The sequence below is a fragment of the Columba livia genome, chromosome 14, assembly GCF_036013475.1.
Source record: "Columba livia isolate bColLiv1 breed racing homer chromosome 14, bColLiv1.pat.W.v2, whole genome shotgun sequence".
Taxonomy (NCBI): domain Eukaryota; kingdom Metazoa; phylum Chordata; class Aves; order Columbiformes; family Columbidae; genus Columba; species Columba livia.
The window spans coordinates 6,776,867-6,799,654 of NC_088615.1; the positions used below are offsets into that span (position 1 = coordinate 6,776,867).

General features: G+C 40.7%; 1 protein-coding gene across 4 annotated transcripts; it reads right to left on the reverse strand.

Annotated features, from left to right (window-relative positions):
* Window positions 1–1,553: 1,553 nt before the first annotated feature.
* G3BP1 (G3BP stress granule assembly factor 1) lies at window positions 1,554–22,242 on the reverse strand. 4 transcript variants are annotated; one of them, XM_065029748.1, is made up of 13 exons: window positions 21,758–22,027; window positions 20,745–20,786; window positions 9,123–9,236; window positions 8,042–8,123; window positions 7,528–7,701; window positions 6,631–6,721; window positions 6,067–6,160; window positions 5,485–5,689; window positions 4,621–4,722; window positions 3,913–4,024; window positions 3,388–3,513; window positions 3,170–3,279; window positions 1,554–2,637 (listed from the first exon to the last, which is right to left on the reverse strand). In XM_065029748.1, exons 3-13 carry the CDS (start codon window positions 9,215–9,217, stop codon window positions 2,431–2,433), a joined length of 1,398 nt encoding a protein of 465 aa, XP_064885820.1. In that variant the 5' UTR covers window positions 9,218–9,236; window positions 20,745–20,786; window positions 21,758–22,027; the 3' UTR covers window positions 1,554–2,430. The 4 variants fall into 4 exon arrangements, with proteins under 4 accessions (XP_064885820.1, XP_064885819.1, XP_064885818.1 ...); XM_065029747.1 differs by having other exon boundaries at window positions 3,170–3,300; window positions 21,758–22,025; XM_065029746.1 differs by lacking the exon at window positions 20,745–20,786 and having other exon boundaries at window positions 3,170–3,300; window positions 21,758–22,242.
* Between the last annotated feature and the right edge of the window lie 546 nt (window positions 22,243–22,788).

Genomic DNA, 22,788 nt, shown 5'->3' on the forward strand with positions numbered 1-22,788 from the left:
CAAATACTGTCAACTCTGCATTTTTTCAAGATGCTGTCAATATAACTGGCTTTTGAAAAGTATTTCTTAACAAGACATTCCAAGAAAATTTTATGTAAATATTTTATTTTGCCTGTCATCTTGGACAAGAACATAACTTTCTGGGTCTTTCATTATTTAACATATTGAGAGTATGATTCATACGAAAACAAGCATACACTTCACCTTTTAGGCTTTGAAATTCTTCACTGACATTCCTCAGCTCTTTCTCAAGCCAGACAACAAGCCAGAACTCTCCAACTCCCATATAGAAATGGTGTTTCAGGCTTTTGGGTGCTTTTCCAGATTTGGTTAAGAGCTACAAAAGCTTCCATTAACAGCACTTCGTTAAGTCTGAAGTGCAACCTCTTACTGCAGCTTTGGATTTAAACATCAAAACCAGCAGAAACCCAACAAGTGAGAAGAAAAAAATGTCACAAAGAGTCAAAGAAAGACTTCCATTGCACACCTTCACTTCATGGTCATTCCTGATACAGAGAATGCAGAAGGATTTTTCGCTTATTAGAAAAATACCAGTTACCACCACAAGAGGAAGCAGTATGTACTTCCAGTACGCTGGCTGTGAGAGCACATACCACAGCTACTGCTGTCACACTTAGCTCTCCTCTGATCCACCAAGATATGTCAGTCTTCAAGAACAGACTGTAAGCAAGTCAATCTGAGAAACATTCATAAGGAGGGAAGGGATGAATAGCAAAACAACTTTGAAGATGAAGCTAAAATAGAACAGAAACCAAAACTGACATTTAGCATAACCAAGCTCAACCATTAAGTTTGGCAAGTAAAAGGCAAAAGTGACTGTTCTGGAACAGGTAATACCTTCCTGCCCTTTGAACACGGGCAGCTTTGCTCCAGCTTTAAAGCAAGCAAATGTCAAGAGATAGTGCATATGCACAACAGCTATGTTAATAAATCAAGAAAACAGAAACAATGAACCCTCACACATACAAGAAAACTTACTAAGCAGCTCTTTCATATTACTAAGAGCTCTGAAGGTCTGGTGTAGACTCAAAACTCATTTTCTTATTACAGAATTAATGCTGCTTTATGCAGTACAATCTTACAAGACCTCTGACTGAAATTACCCAACTTTGTATTTTATTTTCAGTTTCATTTTCTCTCAGCGGCAATGGAGAACATTGAACACCTTTCTTAATACCAGGACAGACCAGGTATCTTCTGTGCTTCTGACAAAAACGCCACCCCGTCCACTTCAGGTCTGGCAGAAGCAGAGGATGAAATGAATGCCCGAACTGCAAAAATAACTCCATTACATACAGTCATTTGAACTGTAAGAGACGTGACAGAAGTACTTCTGCGACATCTGTCATGGGGTTTTTGCCTGACCTCAGAATTATTAAATTCTGTATCCAAAAAGTACTTGTTTTCAATTACTCCAATGCAGCCAAACTGATGAACAAGTGTTAAACTTCAGCTATAACCACCTCTACACCTCATAAACCTAGTGACTGAAAAATCTCTTTGTCTTGGAAAAACTCCAACATACTCTTGACTTGATAAAGCAAATCTAGACCTTTTTTATTTTTATTTTTTTAAACAATTTGCCAAGACTGGAATGAGAGATAAATAGAAGGCACAACAATTTTGCTTTTTTTTTTATACAAATACAAACTAAACATGAAAAAAACCTCCCTATTTCAATAAAAAATTTCACAAGTTCAGGAAAAGTGTTTTAAGAGTCAAGTTCTAGACATTTAAAACCTATCCCACAATCCAAAATTTCAAAGTGGTAAAACAGTAGTTCGAATTCCTTTCCTTGATCATGTATCAAAAGAAAATATTCTACAGATACCCATTATTCCACTTTTACAGTGCCACAAAGAGAAAGGTGAATGTCATTTTTTCAAGTGGCAATATCTCCAGACCAGAGGATGTTTGTATGACCCTCAAAGGATAAATCGATAGTTTTGTTTTTCTGCCCTTGAAATTCTTGCCAAGTACTATGTTTTCCTACAGGCTCTTGAACGCATGCATGTGAAATATTATTCCACTGACTGAAATGCACCCAAATTCGGTAAAAAGGGGGAAGAAAAAAGAAAAGAAAAAAAAAAGAAAAATCAAGAGACATTCCTTTAGGAAGGACCACTGGTACCAAAAAAATCCAGTCCGTAAGTTTGAGGTGAACAAGAAAATTCAGTTCTTTTCCTTTTAAAATCCACTTTTCCTAAGAGGTTGTTCCACAAAGCTGGAATCTGGGACAAGGACTAGAAAAAAATCACAAAACCATAACACAAACAAAAAGGGGCCAAAATAGTATCAAACGTAGCAGTCTATAACAGGCTAGGGCCACATTCCAAGATACCCAAGGCTGAAATTCACAAATCTGCAGGAAAAAGGGTTTGCGCCACCATGTCAACATCCGTGATGCATTCACTGGCGTTGCCCGATCCCCCTTCCAGCTCCAAATCCTGGCTTCTGGGACATTCCTCCACGTGGAGGCCCTCGAATCCCACCTCCCAGCCCCCCACGAGTGCCTCCAGGTCCACGTGGTCTGTTATCTCTGCGGTCACCCTCCCTGGCAGCTCGTGTTTTCTTCTCCTCCACATTCAGGCGCACTTCTCCCCTGAACATGATAGGCTGCAACAAAAGCAGAAAAGGTATTTTCATTAATAACTCACCAGTAACTCTTCAATTGTTGCTACAACAACCTTGTCTCATATCCTCCTTTCCGTGAAAGCAAATTAAAGTGTTTTATTATGGGTTACTAGAAAATGGCAACAGTCAAACTATGCATCCAGTCTTGTGCTTCAACTGTAGAAGATACAGAAGATGATGTGAAAAGAGTAGCACTGAAAAGCAATCTGGGGCTTAACATGGAACATTCTGACACCTTTCAGAAAAGGAACTGAACTATTAACAGTAACCTGCTTTCATGAATACTTGGCAATTCACAGTCTGCCACCATGCGGAGTCCTAGCTCATTTTTCTCATGGCATGAAAAATGTCAGATCCCCTCTGCACAAGTCTTGGTAGCAGGAGAGAAAGACATCCCACTTACTGTAAGATGCTCAAGAAAGGGGCAAAGGGATAAAGAAAGGGACCAGAAAGAAACAGAAAAACATGGCCAGTTATTCACAGACCAAAAACCGCTGACTAGATATTTATTTACCCTGCTGCTAAGGATCTTCTGAACTGGTTCAGGATCATCAAACACCACAAACCCAAAATTAGGGAGCTTTCCACCACTGTTGATACGGAGTTCAACAACATTGCCATAGCCTGCAAGAGAAAAGCCAAGTTCTTGGGTCATACATTAGAATGCTCTGTTGACCACGCTTGTGGCTCCAACCCCCAAGCCCCAAGAGTACAGCAAAGCAACTAACTTACTTTGGAAAAAGTCTTTAAGTTCAGATTTATCCACATCGTGAGGAAGGTTCCCAACAAATAACTGATGACTGTCTGGGTATCTCACAATCCGTCTAGTTTCCACATCACCTTGTTCACCCTCACGAACTTGAACAGAAAAGTAAAATTTGTTTAAGAATGGCCAGTCCCCACAACAAATTATTGAAAAAACAAAGGCAAGCCATGGTCAGAATTAGCACCTTATAAGTCAGAATTCACGCTATTTATCCATTCATATATGTAAAAGACAAGCATTATACCCTAACAAGTTTGTAACTGCTTGCTTTGTATCATCTGACTGAAGCTAAACATGTGAGTAGAAACCTAGATACTTCAACAAAATGCTAGCAAAATTCAGCTCTAAAGCTTGCTGGACATTCAGGCCAAGATCATCTAAAATAACCATATCCACAAAAGCAGAAATCACTGACTTAATAACCAAAATAATGAGATTTTTAAAAGGTTTAATCATATTGCAGAAAACAGTTTACTCTTTGCTTCTCTTACTTGGTCTAGGACCCCTCTGTGGTGGGATGCTTGTTCGCTGCTCTCTCACTCGCTGATCCCTCTGAGGTCTCTGAGGTGGGGTCTGAGATTCAGGCTTTGCCTCAGGGCGGGGCTGTAAAAATTCAAAAAGAAGTTAGGAGGAAAGAATCAAACAGTAGAGTTCAGCTTTTAAGAGCTCACTATCAAGTTGTTGATAAAGTAACTTGGAAATAAAGTGAAAAAAATTCATAGTTCTTTCCAACTGTGGCCAAAATGCATGTTAGTTCATGTGGGCAAATGTCACTTAAGAATTTCAAAGTCAACCCATTCACAGTTATATACAATAAAGCACCTGCCCAAAGTGCAGTTGCAATTACACAGCTGGATTGTATTGCACAAACTCATTCACGGCAAAACCTCATCCATGGACAGCAGAAAAAAATTAGAGAAGTTGCCTCTCTTGTTACAAGGGTGCAATCATTCTACATAGCAGTTGCATCCAGCACTTGCATGAACGTTCTCTGGTTTTCCCCCACAACAAACAATTCTTTTTCAACCCAAAAGCCACGGAATAAAATTTTATATGAAGTCCTTCATGAAACACTGAATATGAAAGTCTTTGGAGTCTCTGAAAATTCAGATTGTAAGCAAGCAGATTTCACCGTATTTTGCCCCATCTCAGTTTAGTGTCAGTCAATTTAACAGGCTTTTTAGGTTCTGGAATCCTACCTGCGAGACTGGTACTTTCACAACATGGGGTGGTATTCCCGATACTGGAACAGCTCCACTGGGAGGGAGGTTCTTACTGGTTACTGATGCCCAGGAAAATGTCTAAAAAAAACAATTGTAACTCAACTCCAGACACTTATTCTTCTGAAACATTACTGATAGTACCATTAACAGACACAAGATAATAGTAACAAATTACAATGGGTACTTTAAATTCCAGATCCAGCCACTGAGTGTTTCCCCACAATTCCCTTCAAATCTTTTCAATTCAAAAGACAGTGTAACAGCCATAGAGTCACAATTCCACCCTATTTCTAAATTCTACATAGAGTTGAAATAGGACACAGCAGTGGCCTAAGACCAAGGACCACATCAAGGTTAACCAAAGTATTGGTTTCCTGAACACTCATTTGCCCACTTTTGCCTCCCTTAACACTGAAGAGTGACAAAAATCCCCAGGCAGAAGTCACATTTCACTTATTTTCCCAATTCAGTATGTTGGTTGCAGTCTGTTCAGAATTCCAGCACCTTTGTTTATAAACGAAGGATCTGAGCCTGGCTGCTGCCACAGTTCCCACACCTATCAAACATACAAAGACTTACCTTAACTCTGCATACATTAATGAATTAGTTCCCAGCTAGAATTTCAACTACCTGTTATTGTATAGTAACTAATGGGAAGGATGCCAACTGGTGATAAGAGCAATTTGGGCAGGGGGGGAAATTACAAAGCATTTAAAACACTTTAATTCCAGATATTTTTCCTCTTGCCATAGAAGGGATCATGCTCTGTAAAACAACAGGAGTGTAAAACATACTGATGAAACTACCACATCATAGAAAAGAACCATCCACTGTCATTACCCTGGAGTCCTCTTGCACTGCAGGAGCTGGATCAGCTGGAGCTGGGGAAGGACTCTTTTCCACAGTCTCTTCTGGAGCTGACTCCTCTAATACTGGCTCAGATTTTTCTTCCTGTGCCTCTGGTTCAGGCTCCTGTTCAGCTTCTGGCTCCGGCTCAGGTTCTGCCTCTGCAGCTGTCTCTTCCAGGTGTTCCTCAATGTCATTGCTATTAGTACCACAAAAAGCAAGAAAAAGAGGTGGTATCATATCTCATTCTATTACTGGGCCATACGAAACACTATTTGTCCACTACAGAAGTTGGGCACATCACAATGAAGAACACAGCAAATCTGTTTAAATAAGGCCACATTGCACAAGCATGCAAGTTTCACATCGTTACACTATAGAGCAGAAAAGCATTACATCTACTGAAAATTCAAAGTCTCTGCATTCAGTCTAACAGCACTTTGGTTTCAGCTGTCCAATAAACAGAAATCTTTGGATTGTCAAAGAGGAAAATACTAAGTAGTAATAGATGTGTTTGACCTGCTCTACAAGCAGTCTGTATTGCACAATATCTGACTTCATCTAATAAGATATTACCTGACAGTCTGCTCATAATAAGCACCAGTATCATCAGGAACGGCTTCAGGTGTCTGCTGTCTTTCCTCAGGTTCTTCCCCTTCCTCCTCTGATTCTAAATGAAGTTAGAAAGGAAAACAACACACCACATATATATTTAGTACTTGGTTTAAAGCACGTCATCTTCCACAACACACAAGTGAAGTCCGCTGAAGAGCACAGAGGAAGCACTGTCATGATGCAACAGACATCTCCTTGTACTTCTGCAATCACTCTGGGTACTCACTTTTGACCAAGCTCAAACAACACATTCCAAACACTTCAGAGAAGCAGATTTATAGCCTACAAATCTGAATGCAACTGCTAAAATAAGTTTTACAATTCTTTTAATAGAAAAATAATACACCAGAAAAATAATCATCTGCATGTCACAACTCCTTACTGCAGTGCAAGGAAACTACTGGCAAAGAAGAAAACACAAAGCTTAATGTTGATCTGCCTTCTCCAGCAAGAACCTTTCCTCAGGTCTGGGAATGGAGTGTTATTACAGACCCAGAAACAAATACAAAAATTCCTGCTACTTACCCTCCGGAGGCTCAGTGTCAGAGTCACCAAAAACCTCATCTTGATAGCGGAAGATATCATTGTGGACATAAAACTTGTTTGCAACAGAACCCTAGAAGCAAATCAAAGGGATGAACCAATTTAATTACTTCAATTGCAGCAATGCAAAAACTAAAATAATGAGAAAACAAGAACAGATTAGGTAAATCATCCTTCCTACATAAGATTTCCTCCTTCAAACTCTCCTCCTTCAGCAAAATGTATGTTATTCAGAGGAAGACACAGAAGATGCATTATACTACCAAGTCAAGTATGCATAGAACAATGGGAAACGATCATATTAGTTCTTTTAATTCCAATAACTCACAACACTGAAAAAGGAGGAGTGAGAACTTTCTGGGGTCTAAAGTATCCAAGCCAAACTGAAAAATAAAGTGATCTTGCAATCCTTTTTTCCACTATCATTTTCAATTATGTGAACTGTTTTGTTCAAGAAGTTTCTTTCAAAGCACCACCTCAAATGCTAAGTTGGCGCTTAATACAAGAAAGTCCAGAACCCATGTTTTCAAATGGCAAGAAGCATTTTCCTGTTTCTATGAGTTCTTTTCATTAAGAGGGCCAGTGCTAGGAAGGCAAGTCAAAGATAAAACAACTAAGATTCATAAGAAAAACGTGCATTGAACATACCTAGTAACCAAAAGTTCGGATATTTAAAATGATAATTATGACAGTCAAGGTTAATACATGACCATACAGAAGTAGTGTAACTTCCTGAGGAATTTGCAGAACATTACTGCTGAATTTTCTGGCAAACTACCTTCCCAGTCTAACCCTTCAAATTCCTGCACTGAACCAGATAGGCCTCATGAATCCTGATGTATAAGCAGCACTATAATAACCCTAGCACTCAGAGCATACCTCAGGTGCAAGTACAAATGTCTGCATGAATCTGCGCACGGGCTGCATGTTATTGGAGAGCTCTCCCATCACCTGGACTACAACACCATCATTGAGAGTAGCGTGGGCATCCACATGACGAATCTTTGTGTGGCAATCCTTGAAGTTTAATGACAGCACTTTCTTGTGGATATCCTGTGAAACAACAGTACACAGATTATACTGCAGAATCCATTTCTGCTAAGTTAGCTCTCAAAGAAAGAAAAAAACATAGAACACTATTTCAGAATATAATCTTTAACTCAGGAGAGAAAGCTGGGCAGTATGCCCTTTAAGTTTGCTTAGCAAGCAATTTTACATCATGAACTTTTATTAAAGAAAGCATATTTTGTCTAACTATTGTTTACAGTTAGACAGTTTTATCTCTTTTTTTGACAGAAAGGACTTGGACAAAGGGGGATGGATCACAGATCTCTCTCTTCTCAACCAGAGGTGAGAAAATAAAAAGAAAGAACAGTAAGGTTTAAGCACTTACAGATTGCCCATAGACTGCATCAGCTGGTTTTCCATTTGAATCCAAGCCACCATGGACATAGGAAGAGTTCTTTCCATAAAACCTGTTGGAAAGATATATTTTAACACTAACCTTTATTATGTAAGAACATTGAGCCTCTACATTAAAGTGCACTATGAATAAAATACTCTCAAGCAGTCTTCCCTCTGAACTATTGGAATACAGCCAAACAATTCCACAATCTTGTTAGTGATTTGAGGGTAGAGGGTTTTGCTGGTAAAGAAAAATGCAAAGTTCTCCTGTGTAAGCTGTAGCATTCAGAAATGTCAGACAGCCAAGCACTAACAGCCAATACCAGAGTCTCACAGGAACCAGATAATCTAACCTCATTCTCTCCTTTCTGTACCTCATTCTCTCCTTTCTGCACAACATACCTAAAGCAACACAGTACCCTGAACGCCTAGGATGCCAAAGGCTTCCCCGCAAGTTCTCGTTTAAAGGTTGAGCAAGGAGCAACGGTACTACTTTGTTAATCTACAGTAAAGAAAGTACTGCAGGTAAATCTTCCATTTTGTAACTGAGGAATTACAGGTTAAATTATCATAAAGCATAATGGGACTGCATTCTGCCAGCAGATAAAAGATTAGAACCGAATTCCACTGTAAACTTTCCTCTGTCCCAAATGGATGAGGTCAGCTGTCCACCTAAGTGCAAAAATACTCTGAATAAGCACTCCTGAGTTTGGAAGAAGAAAAGTTTCAGAAATGGCTTGTCTAGCTAATCAAAGCACAGCAAAACAGTGTATCTTCAAAAATGAGCTTAGTTCTAGAAATGTAGGATACCTGTCAAATCAAACAGGACCAATTTGTTCAGTTAACAGATTGTGGTTTGCTGCACGTTCATAACTTCCTCTGATTTTCCTTTCAGAAAGAGCTGCTGGTATGACTCAAATATACCAATATACAAGCATACACCATTTTCAATGTTACTCCCCTATTCAGGGGAGCAAGCCAAGACATGGCAATAAGCTCATTCACCAATTTTAACACAAATTAAGAAATACACACAGAAACACAGATCATGAAGTGAAGCAGAGCTTTACCTGTGCAAGTAGTCAGGTGCTTGGTTCAGCAGAGTATAGTACTGCCTCACGAATTCCCGCCCGACCAGCAGGGGACTTGGCTTCTCCATCACCATTTCTTTGGTCAACTAAAAACTATGGAGAAATCAAAAGCTTCATAAAACATGAGCACCTCACATTGCTGTTCACATACACATAGCATAATCACAGTGGAAAGCACACAACAAAACTCATTAGCAGTTTTGCCAGAGTAAACTCTTCAACCGATGTGTTTTCAGAGTCTGCTTTTGGTGCTGAGGAGAAGACCTTTGGGTACCAAACCAGTGGTGGGAAAGGCTGCATGGCCAAGGGAGATCACCTCATAACATGCCAGCATTTAATCATCCTTCATACCCTCAGTAAAAAGCAGGCAGCAAGCAAGTACGGTTCTTCAAGAGGATTTGCTAAGTGGCTAAGTCATTCGCAGTCAATCCAAGTTCTACTTACCTCACTTGACTTCACAATCAGAATTAAAAGTCAGATGTTCCAAGGCAAAGCCTATGCTAGTGTATTAAGGCCATTTTTAAAGGGTCAGAACAAGTCCAATCTATTTTTATCAGCAGCACAGCACTCCCTGCTTGGGAGTGACAAATGCTGTGGAGGAATATCATATAATATTAAAATTACTATGCTACAAATGCATCCTGTTCTTCCCTTGCTTCCGCCAAACTTACCAAGTCACCTCTCACTTAAATCCAGAAGACCAGCCAAATGAACTGTACCACCCACACCTAGGCCCAGGGACAAATCAACCTAGGTATTTTCCACCTAATTTTCATGGATTTGTAAGTCACAAAAAGAAAGTCTTTGCAGGTAGATTATACAACATGTATTTTCAGTCCAGATCAGTCAAAACCAAAGCAGATTCCTATGTTTCTTTGCTTTCAAATACTCACACACACTGTTCAAACTCATACAGAAAAGATTGAAACCAGTAGGGATAAACACTGATACCAGAGCACGTTCTTGCTACATAATACAGAAACAAGAATAGACTTCCTGTTTCATACTCAGTTGTACCAATAGGTAGCAGAATAGGTGCTTAGTAGACAGTTTTGCTGTTGATGTATCACAGACTATGTACGATAACTAATTTTCCTGCAACTATTCAGGCCCCATAGTGCTGACAATAAAGAGCTAGTGAAAGTACTATCTGCAGTGAGTCAAGCAGATGGTCACCAAAAGGACATTAAAAGACCACATGTAGCCACTGAGAACTTTCTCCCCCTTACGGACCACCCCCAATCCCTTCCCCTACACGTCACTTTGCTAAACACACGGCATTTAAATTCAATATGCACATACTTCAGGTGCATCATGCAAATCAAAACCAATACACTACTAACTTTGATCCTCTAAAAAGCAATTTGGGTCAAAATAATTAGTCCTCTAGCAGAGTAATTCAGATAAGAGTCTGCAAAGTTCAGGCCTAGGCAGTTAACATTAGGACAAGCTTTCTCTTGTCACTGTTCATAACAGCATCCTGGGTGAACAGAGTAGCCCACAACTATCATCTGAGCAGTTTAAGAGGAAAAGAAAAATAGATTGCAGCCCATACACTTGTACTAAGCCTTGTTCCAAATTCATCCAAGGATCTTGTTTGACACTTTCATTATATTTGCTGAATTTCAGAGAAGTAGTCTTTCAAATGCTAAGAACTGACACCAGACTAGAGCTTCAAGAGACAGAGGTGACCTACCAGGTTAGTGTTGTGACAGTTTCAAAAGCACACTGTATACAGGCCTGCAAAGGAAGCTACAGCCACACTGCTGGATGTACCAGAAATGCAAACCGGAAGCTTCAAACCCCAAAGAGAATAACATACAAAAAAGACAACATGGGAGCTGGTATTTTGGATAAAGCTAAGTCTATATCGACCAGGCAAATTCCTTGTGTCTCAAATTGTGATCTAACACCACTGTAATGAAAAGACACAAGGCAATGTTTAACCACACTGGCAAAACAGCAGATAACATATTTGAGGATGTGATAACACGTAAACTCCCAGCAATGGTCCGCATACACCGCATCCAGCTTAGATGGAGACAAAGTACACAAGTTCCTACCCTGGAAGGTAAGGAGTTTTAAAAGTTTGAAACAGAAGACATAACTAGAATGCTATTACTATGACAATAATAATTGCTAGTTTTGCATACATCAATGTGTTTTGCTCTGTTTTTATCACAACTACACACATATGCTTTTTTCACTTTTTAAGTTTAAAAATAAAATGAATGCAAAGTTTACCCACTGAAGTTTTTTTAAATGCACTTTTTCTAAGTTCAAACATAGGGGAGAAAGATCTGACAGGCTCAAGGATGCATGCACACGAGTGCCTTCTCTTCTAGTAGGAAGTGTATCACCACCACACAAGGCAATGTTATTTACATGGTAACCTGCAGAAATAAGGCCAAATATGATCTTGAACTGAAAAAGGCTCCTCAATACATTCAGAAGCTTCCATTTGTTTGAAGATATTTTCAAGAGTTAACTGTGCAGAAAAAAGGTGACAGTCCCATGGTTGGCTCTGGCCCACAGGAACTGCTCAGAGTCTGTAGACCACTTTCATTTTAGGAAGTTCCCACTATCTGTGGCTTTGAAGAAGCCTTTGAATTGTAGTAGCAACATACTAGAGATACCAATGTCCAAGACCCAGGACAGTCTGAAGTGACAAAAGCCTCAAAGATACAAACATGTTTGCCTTCTAGTTCATGTGAAATTACATCCCCACAAAATATTATCAAACAATAAGAAAAACACATCACAGGTAAAGTAAGGCCAAATTGTGGGTACCACTACCCATTTCCTCATTTAACTCTGTTTCCTCCCAAGCACTCATGAAGCTTTATCACTACAAGGAGCATGACAACCCTAAAGCAGTGGGACTAGATACAGCAGACAGACAAGACCTGTGCTTTTAGATTCAGTCAGCTTAACTGACAAAGTAACACCTAATTCCTCCACATCAGTTAAACTTGCCTCTGTGCTGCTAGTTTACATTTAGAAAGAGAGTCTGACCACATTCCCCAAGATCACTGTTTGGAGTAAGACAAGAGCTCTATATAAAGACCATACACATGTTGCTTATTTTTTTAGGGAGAAAGGTGTGTAGGAAGGGTGGGGAAGGTGCAGAGAGTGCATTTAATTTCTTTGTGAAGACTAGTTTCCCCTGGAATTCAAGCTTATTCCTACAGATGTCAAAAGGCAGGTTTCCTACTCAATTCTGTTAAGTGCTGAATCATGCTCTTTTGAGACATTTTTTCAATTGCTTCTAGAATACAGACGTAAAAAGCTTCACATCCTCTCTTAACGGTGAACTTACCTGTATGTAGCACTCAAATCTCAACAGCTCACGCACCAAAACTCTTTCAGATTTCTCTTCTTCAGTGAGAGCCCTCACCTGTATTAACCCACTAGCACATGGGATCAATGCTGTTCTGAGCCATGCCAACACCATACTGAAGACACACTGAAAGTGGCTTGTGCTGATTGTGGCTGTCACATTCACATGGTAAAAAACAACACTAAAATCAGAGGACTTCCCTACTGCTAAGGGTAAAAAAAAAAATATCATAACTAACTTTTAAAATGGAAAGAGGAATCAAACACCCAGTTTTCATTAAGTGGATCTGAAAATAAATGGGAAAAACCTTTACATGACCTAATCACAGGACAACAATCTGGTTTTACTCCTCCTGCACCTGCTGCTACACTGCCAGATGCCATCTGTTCTTGTTCTCAGCCAGCACCACCTGAACAACAGGAGCCAAGCATCTCCAAAGAGAATATTTCCTCCCTACCACTCATGAGCAACTCACTACTCCACCATTCCTTAAGAATAACTCCAAATATTCTATACTGCATTACTACTGCACAGAGCATAATAGAACCAAATGCTTGAATGCCACTACATTACTCCTGAGAAAAGCTTATCTATATACTTTCCTGTCAATTGTGATAATGATGAAAGGGTAAAAATTGACAGGAAAATCTGAAAAATCAGATAATTGAAGATTCATTCAAACATGCATTCATATTACTCCATACAGGTAAAACAAATTGGATAATTCAAATTATAACAAATACATTAGAGCAATTCTGCAACATAACTGAGCCCTTTTCTTAAGCCAAGAGACTTACGGGAGGACAAATACCTCCTTTACGGTGGTTATCACCTGGCTGATGGAAAATTCCACCATCTGTTACAATGCTCCTACTTGGCAGAAAATCAATGCCAGGCACTGAATTTCTACAGTACGGTTATGTAAATTAGAGCCATTTATGTAAATTCTGTGTTAGCAAATTCAGATTTAGGTCCACAGAAGTCATTAGCATATTAGTGTTCAGAAAAATGGACTCAAAAGGACGCCTAACAGCTAGCATTGGTTAGTATTTTCTCAAGCTGCTACATAATGAAAGTGAACTAACCTTTGCTGTCTCATTTTTTTTTATTATTTCTAAAGCGGACAAGGAGCTTAGTCTTAATCTTTTTCTACTAGACTTCCTAAACAAAAAAAAAACCCTCTCTTTAGTGCACATCAGACAATGTTCAGGCTCTCAGGACAAACAGTGACTGCAGAACCCACTTAGCTTAATCTAACAAGCCAGAGGACCAGACTCCACTGAAATCAAACGTGCAAGTCAGAAAATCCCAAACTTCAATTCCTAAAGTGTGTGGCAATTTTAAACACCTCCTGTCAAGAAAAATGTCAGTAGTAATGGAAATACAGATTAAAATTTACATTGAAGCATATTCTAAACAGGCCACAGTTTGTTTTTTACCATTATCCTTAGGCCTTTGTTCTCTGCCATCTTCATTTCCATATTTTTGACTTGCATTTCAATACAAGAAAAATTTTCAAAAAATCCAAAGTTACTACAATGCATTATAGTTCTGTTTGACTGGAATATTACACAGCAGATACAGGGAAAAACCTCACAGCAGTTCACACACTCTCTTTTGGCTATTCATGTGCTACAAAGTGACTCCTTTGGTACGAGATTCCTGAGCATCTCTATAAATTGATAGTTTACAGGATACCAAATACTCATGTGATGCCTCCATCCTTTTAATTACAGGTTTAACTAAGGCATTCTCACAGCTGTTACATTGTTTCCAACAACCTTATCAGCTTCTATGAAATATAATTTACATCTTCCATTTCTTGCAACTTTACAAAAGCAACTCTGACAGTACAATTGATGCGTTACCCACATGAAGATATTTTCCCCTCTAAACCAGAAGGTCAAACTTTTTACACAACTCTACTCTGTAATTTTGGTATCAATTAAGTCCTTAAAATAAAAAGGCTTTATGAAAACTTAAGAAACACTGTGAGAATCTCATATGGAAAAAGAGGTGTCCATATCTAAGCACATCTCACTGCAAAGCTGGCAGACAACAAGTTTGCTAGACATTAAAGGTCTGGTCAATAGTTAATAGGATTGTATAATTAAGTGTCATTTAGGATTTTTTTCAAGTTGCTTAGCAACAGGTGAGCATGTTCAAATCCACAAGCCATTTATCTATATGGAGTAACCAGCACTAGAAGCAGTTACTACTGCTGCTCTGGAGCAGAAAAAAAAATAGTACAAATAAAAACATGAACAAAACTCTTAATAAGCCTTCAAAGGCACGATCTAGATTAAAAGTTAAACAACAGAAGCAAAACAATTTAGCTAATTCCAACTTTCCATACATTTTACATTACTAACATCTGCTAGTGCTGCTAACTAAAAAAAGTACTCCCTGTGTGAAGTATGATATGAAATATTAGAGTGAACAACAAAAAACAAACTAAACTTGCATCACTAGGGAAATTCCAGTGACCATGTCAGCTGGGGATTTATGGCATTATACCAGCTTGCTCAAGTAGGAAGAATAATGTAAACCTCTTGAAAGAAATGCATATTAAAAACACTACAAGTTATCAGATTCACCAAGATCTGAGATACCCTTCTTGTTTTAAGACAGCTTTAAACTAAGGAAAACAAAAAGAGACCCAGTTGTTGACCCCAAGCCTAAATTACAAAGTGCTGAAAAAGCACCTCAAATTGACAGGTAACACAAGTCACAGAACACTGATCTTTAAAAAGCAGGTCTCATTACTTGCCTCCCACTGGATGCAGAAGCAGACAATGTCACTGGGAACAGCATCACAGCAATGCAGCCTGTATTTTATGCAGCAGTCAGAGACAGTTCACCTTTTCTGTATTTTGACAGATTTGGAAGGAAATTATTGTCTGAAATAAGATATCTTAAAGGCAGCACTATTCCACAAGAGGCACAACACTTGTAATTCAGAGCCTGAAAGCTAAATGATGGGATAACTTATTCAATGAAATATTTGAAAATAAAATTGGAACAGGTTGTGAGGTTACCTGCACTCAACTCTTAACCTGTATCTCCTGGAAATATTAAGACAGTCCACAAGAAATATGTATTCACTAGGAACTTCCAGAAGCAGGTACTCCCCAGCCAAAATTGGAGCAGTGCTAAGTGCTAGACATATGCAGACAAAGGAGCCTTCATTAATAATCTTCAAAACCAACACCTAACAAAACATGGATCTGGATCCTCAAACTTACCACAGCTGTTTCTCCACTCACTACAGCAAGTAGTGTCTACTGTGTGGCAACCACGCAACCTAGAGAGACAGGCAGTGGGGTACTCAAGGTGTTCCAAGGAGCTGGATCCTACCAAAAAAATAATCACACAGCAACCAGAATGCTGCATCCTTGGGCAAACAGCTTTCTCTGTACTAAATTATCCTGATGTTGGAGAAAGGCAGAGCAACACCTGAACTCCTTTCTGAAGCTTCGAGACATACCAATGAGCAATGCTACAGAGAAGCTAGAGTTACACCAACAGATTGATAAGAAAAAACAAATTAGAAGCTTAACTATTTTCCAAGGAATCAATCCAAATTTAAGCACAAGAAAATAGCTTTCATTACAAGATTAAAAAAATAATTCAGAGTTACATTCAACACTGCTCGTGTTAGTACTGAAAAACCTCTCTGCTTGCCAGTGGCAGATGGGAAGCCTTACTCAGCAGCAATGCACAGCCCTTCAAACACTGCAAGAATACAAATAAACAAACCATGAATTGCTGCAGAAGAGCTGTCATTCTAGAAGTCCGCCTGTGTTTTTGCTAATAAACCCAAGTGTGATCCACGAGTTGATGGATACCACAGAGTCTGTCAGTTTGCAGACAAAATTCAGTGCTTCTTGTATTGCTCAGCTCTGTCAAGCAAGAGAGAAGGCAAAAAATACTAGATATTGTTCCTGCAGCTAGCAGCATAAAGGTCCACCTACCATCCAAAAATAAACCGCAAATAAAGTCCTGTTTAAAAGGGAAGAAAAAAAGAAACTGACCTGGAAGAATCTTAAAAATGTGGGATTAAAGGTAAGTGATATCACAAGAATTTCTCACCAAGTTGTTCTTCTTGGATTCTCCCCTCAAAACACGTAGCCTTCCCTAAGTGCTGGGTCTATTTTGGTGTGGGTTTAGGGTTTTTTTTAAATTTTTTTCTTCCTTTTTAAAGCTCTCTCTACTGGCTTCCAGTTTTCTACTTTGTATCACACATCACTGCTACTCAGCAGCACAATCACTAGCCATACAAAGGGAAGATAGCATTTCTGCAAAAGCAGCATAAGCATTTTCATCCTTGCTTAGAATTAGTAGCAAGGAACAGGTTTTATTGTAAGTTAATGTTTGTAACAGCTGCCATGTGCCCACGACCCAGCAATGGTCACCTTTCAGTAACCAAACAGCTGGAGTTCCCCATTAGGTCACAGCTAAGGTATTTAGCATTACCTTTAAGAGAGTTTTGCTGTACTGTGTCACATGAAAAAAATACACAAACTTAGAAGATACATATCCAAGTTACTTCATATGTTACAAACATAAGAGTTTCACATGCAGTTCATTACTTACTTTTGTTTCAATAATGTACACTATAGATTTCTGATAGGGGAAGTGAAATGCTTGTCTTCTCAGATGTCTCAACATGGCTTTGCATCTCTCAACAAGTCACTAGAAGCTTCCTACTCATTACATAAAGGAGATAGAAAGTAAGCAAGGTGGAAGCTCTAGAACACACAAATTTAAGTACCCATTACTTAAGCTTTATTGCCTTAAACCAAAAAATACCAAAGCACTAAACTAGACATCTTAATCTCTTATACTTCTAGATGCCCAAAAGGCAAGAGAGCCCTGGACCTATACCCACTCTGGTAAATGCCTCCTGTGCCAGGACTCCATCATGAAAAACAGACTTGTAGTCTCAGAAGTACAACCTGAAGCTAAATCACTATTTGTGGATGTTTCATGAGACAGCTTCACCTGCAGTATGTCTTGCCATACAGGTCAGTCAATATTCTTATTTTTAAAGCACATGTAGACAATTTGATCATCCTCCAACAAAGGCTGCCCCAAGACAGTCAGAGTAGCCTGTACATGCACAAACTCCTATGTGCACTTCCACAAGTAAAGTTCTCAACTGCTGAGAAGTTGTAACCATATATGTCAGGTAAACACCTACAAAATGAATGGAACATGCCCCATCCCCTCTCCTTTATGTACCAAAACAGTTCAGGGAATTGCTCATATCCTGCTTCAGCTTGATAGAGAAAAGCTGGAAATAATCTTGCAAATGAAAAAAAGTCAAGCAAGGCTAATGGAAAGGGACATGCTGTAACATTAGACTAAGATGATCTGCTTTGAGCCTAAGTAGTCTCATCACAAAAAGATAGCTATGTTGCAATTAGCATTACAGAAAAAACTGGCCCTTGTAATTTGACAGAAGTCCAAAATGAACTCCTCTTGAAAAACTGAGTTCTCTCAAAACTCAGTCTTGAGAATTCACAGAAATACTCCTACACTCTTTAATATTCCTAAATTAGATTATCCTAAATGGGCTTTTCCCCACACCTGGGTGAAGGACTTTCCAATTTCTAACTGGACCTATTCCAACCTCATTTTCCCTACAATTAGAAGTAATGTTTTTCTGTAAAATTACATTTTCACCATGCAAATTCCACGCCAAAGGGTGGTCGGGTAAGCGCTGGTCCAAATGGTTTGTTTACTCATTTTTTTAAATGAAAAATAACAATTAGCTTTATGCCTATACTGCTCTTCAGACTGCTTCATTATAAAGTAGCTTCTTAAACTCTATGATTTTGCCATTAGAACAGGTTTTGTTTTGACATCCAAGAGCTGCTCCAACAACTCGATGAAGTTGGCAGCAAGTCCAGTCTTCTCTTAGGTCTGAAATTTTTCCATTTGGCTCCACTGCAGTTTCTTAATGTAAAAAGCAAAAGTTACTCATAAGCAGTCAGAAGAGGCATATTAGAACACCTAGCTACACGGACATTACACTGAAATTCAAGCTCATTCCCCAGGATTAAAATTTAACAAAATATTTTCTGCATGCCAAGCAGCAGCTCCTGTAAATAGAATCAACTCTTTCACCTCTACCCATTTTAGTCACGCAAGACACTGAATTCTCATTTATAGCCTGGATCCCAGCACTAAGGGCTGATCTGTCATGGCTTTGTTACATTGTTACTTAAAACAGAAAGTCAGCCTAATACCAATCATAAGCAAAAAGAGAAAATAGTACAGGCCAATGCAAAAGAAAGCAGAAAATGGCCACCAGCATTTTAAAATGCAGTATTTCACATTTGCCTCAGCAAGGAATCAGGTCCATAGCATTATTTGCACATAACTGACAGCTCATAATCTTCTAGTTCTTAAAAGTAGTACTCCATCAGCTATGTCTTTCTGGAAGAAGTCCAGACCTAATACTGCAAAACTAGGACATCAGACAAGTATAATACTCACTGCCTGCAAAGTTTTAGTGATTATTTTAAAGTAGCTGAAGATGAGGCTTTTTTCCTTTTTTTTTCTAATTTACTCAATGAGGTAGGAGGAGATTATCAAGTCTATTAGCAGTTTCAGCAAGAAGTTAATAATTACTTCAACTCTGGAGATTTTATACAGGCACCTGTAAAAAAGTATCCTGTACACAGAACTACTGTTTTCACTTTTTGTTTGTTTCAAGCACAGCAGACCACAGCCGGCCTAACAACCAGCACCACCCCACTACAGCCCTGCTCCACTGCTATTTCCTCTTTGATTCTTCACTCATCACATTAGCCAAAGTAGTCCAAGTTCTAATGTTTTCTAACTCAAACAGGCCATTTATGCTAATCTTATAATTGCTCTCAACAGGCACTACTGTTAATGAAGATCAATATCAATATGTTCTTGTAGTAACACCATCTTTGCTTTTACTTTCATTAAAAAGTGTTCCTCTGTATATATTCACCTTGCAATTTGCAAAGCAAAAACCACTAGCTGTCTGAAAAAACAAAGAACTTGCTCTTTTATCAGGTGCATAAATGTTTCATGCTTAAAATTAAAATATTTAAACTTAAGAGTATCAGTTTTGTTGAACTTATTGCTGCTGTTGTGCCAGCAGGAAAATGAACAGTAGAGCAGTGGTCTTATATAATCACAGTACAAACAACTCTTATTGTGTATTTTTGTTCCTTCTTAGACTGCAAATGCGAAGAATACCTACAAAAGGATCCTGATGTTTACACTTCACCATCATACACAAACGAAATCTTGTCCACCAGGTCTCCTACCTTACATTAACTGTGTTTTCTGGCATTCAACTTAAGGCATTCACACTTGGAAGAATACATCATCACAAAAAAAGGAGGTTGCCTAATTCATATAAGTCAAGAACTGGAGATCCCTAGTTAGCATCTGATGGTTACATCATTTAAAAAAGATTTTAAGAAAATATTTACACTTAAAAATAAGATACACAATTACAAAGGTTCCAATGTTGATTTGATTCTAACAGGTTTTGTACAATGACACTCGCTACCGAGTTTTAACACTGCCTTTCAGGCAAAGTACTCCGTGGAACATGTGATGCTACTGAAAAAGTTGCGAGATCATCATAAAGATGCTCTGTGACTATTAGGATACAAGACCTTAGGCACATAAATACTTGGGACTAAGCTTCACTTTAGCTATATGTTCCAACTACTAAGCTTTTTTTCGCCTTTTTTTTTTTTTTTTTTAAGCTAGACTCACAACTTCACAACATCAAGTTTCCTAACAGAGATACCTCAGGAAAAGGTGAGCTCAGTTCACAGGATGTGAACATCCTCCCACCAACATCACAGAACTACTACCTCTTTAGCAAACTCATTATTCTTTACAGAAAGGGAATATGAGAAGTTTCACTTGGTCAATGGAAAGATTTCAGAAAAGGTTTGAAATGCAGTTTTTGTCTGTCAGCTTCTGCACTCCCTTCTCTTTACACCACCAATCTAAAAAGTCTTGTTAGCTAAAAACAATCCAACACGCACACACCACATTTGATTTATGGCACCTGGAAGCATTAGCTTTCAGAGCTTGATAGCAGTGCCCACATTTCCTAAAGCTGTCACTTCTGACTGTGAGAGCACAGGCCAGACAAAAATAGTATCCACTGGAAACATGGCGGCTTGCTGCAAAGGCTGCTTTCAGCCTATTGTGAAAACAAAAAAAATTACATTTTCTTTGTAAAGAATACTTACTCTATGCATGCAAACCTTAACAAAAAAGGTCACCGGGTATGCCTGTTAAGAATTAATAACACATTAGTACATCCAGATCAAGAATTAAAATATGTATGGCATTCTTTTCTGTGTTTTTGGGCCAGCAAGTTTATCTACGGCCTCACAAGATGCTGGAAAGTTTTCATAAAAGCACTGCTTTGCATTTAAATCTTGCCTTAATCTCGGATCCAGCCAAGGTCATGCGGTAAGTCAGGGTAAGATGCATACTCTTCTTCTGCTCGAATTGTAACTCCCTTCATCCATAAAGTCAGAATAAGAGAGACACCTACGATCTAATACACTGGTAGGATGACCTCCCTGTGTAAGCGCCCAGCGTTACTCCCTCCATCTGCAACTATTGAAAAGGGCTATTTCAGCTACACGCCAGGCTTTGGCTCGTCTCATACCTAACGTCCAGCTCCCAAAAGAAAACCCCAAAAAACAAAAACAACAACAAAAAAACTGGATAAAACCCACCACAGTCTGTAAAGCCGAGAACAAAGCTCCCAGCTCTACATTTCCACTCACACAATGAAGGCCCGCGAACAGCCACCCCTCACCCCCACCCCGCAAATAACGCTCCCTCCTCACTACCCGCTGCCCGAGCGACACCATTGGACCCCAGCCCGCCTCGGAAGTCTCTGAGGCCGCCACGGGACCAGGAGGTTCCTCCCGCCTGCGGGCCCCGCTCCAGAGCCCCAGAAGGGGCTGTGAAAGCCCGTCCCCGGGCTTGGACGGGAGAGCGCTTGTCACAAAGCAACACCAGGTCTGGGAAGGCCGCGCACGCGGGACTGGGGCAGCGGGAGCCGCCTCGGCAGCGGGAACGCGGGGGCGCAACGGCAGCCCCCTCCCCCCACAGACCGAGGCCCATCGTGGGGGGGGGCAGCTCAGGCAAGGCCCGGTGCGTGCGACTCGCAGCCGTCCCCAGGAGAACGCGACCCCACCAGGGGCTCCCGCCCGCTCCCCCCTGCGGTCGCGGACCCCCCCCTCACCTGCGGGCGGAGCGGGACAAGAGCGAGAGGCGTCGCTTCAACACAGGCCTGCCCGGCGGACGAGAGGCACCTCACGCAACGGCGTGCTCTGCCGCCGGCTAGATATATCCGGCGCGCAGCCTACCCCAGCGGGAGACGGCTGAGCCAATCAGAGAACGGCGTTTGCCTTCGCTCGGATGCTAGTTGGTCCGCAGCGGGAAAAGCAGCGAGCAGAGAGCTGAGGGGCAGCTCAGCCTACCAACCATGCGGCCTGGCTCTGCGGGACAGTGAGAGTGATCGACACCTAGCAGAACCAATGGGCGGTGGCGCTCCCGCTGTCGGGGTGGGACTAGACCTGATGGATTTCTCTGTAGCCAATAGGACGACGGTACCTGCGCTACCAGGAGCGAAGGGCGGGTAGGCCTGACGCCGTAGTGTGGTTGAGCCGCACGGCAGCGCCCTTGAGAAGGTGCTGGTAAACCCCGTTATAGATTGGGGCGGTCCCCTCTGTGCGGCGCAGAGCGCGGCGACCAATTGGAGAGCGCGGCGGGTCCTGACGGACAGGCCACCTCCAGCGTTCTTAAAGGGACAGGCAGCCCGCCACGAGGGGCGGTGTTCCGCGCCCAGCACCACCCCCTGCTGGAGGGAAAGGGATGGTCCCCAACATGGCGGCCGCGTGGCGTTTCGGACCATGCTGCTGCCTCCCCAAACACGGGGCAGCCAGTCTCCGGACCCACACGGGGCGGGGGCTGCAGGCCTGAAACAGTGAACAGGCCATGGGCTCCCCCTTGATGGCAGTGCCTCGTCCAGCCTGTCACAGCCTCACATGCACCATGGGTGCTCATTGAGCATGAGGCCAAGGCAGCCACAGTCCTGGCAGAACTGATCAACTGACCTGAGAGAAGTCACCGGTGGGGGTGGATAAAAGGAGCTTTTCACACGACAGGGCTCCCGTGCAGACTGCAGCTGAGGCCGCCTCCACCTCCACCAGGAACAAGCCCAGCTACTCATGCAAGGTGGAAGATGGTGGTCACCATCTGCAGGCTAGAGAA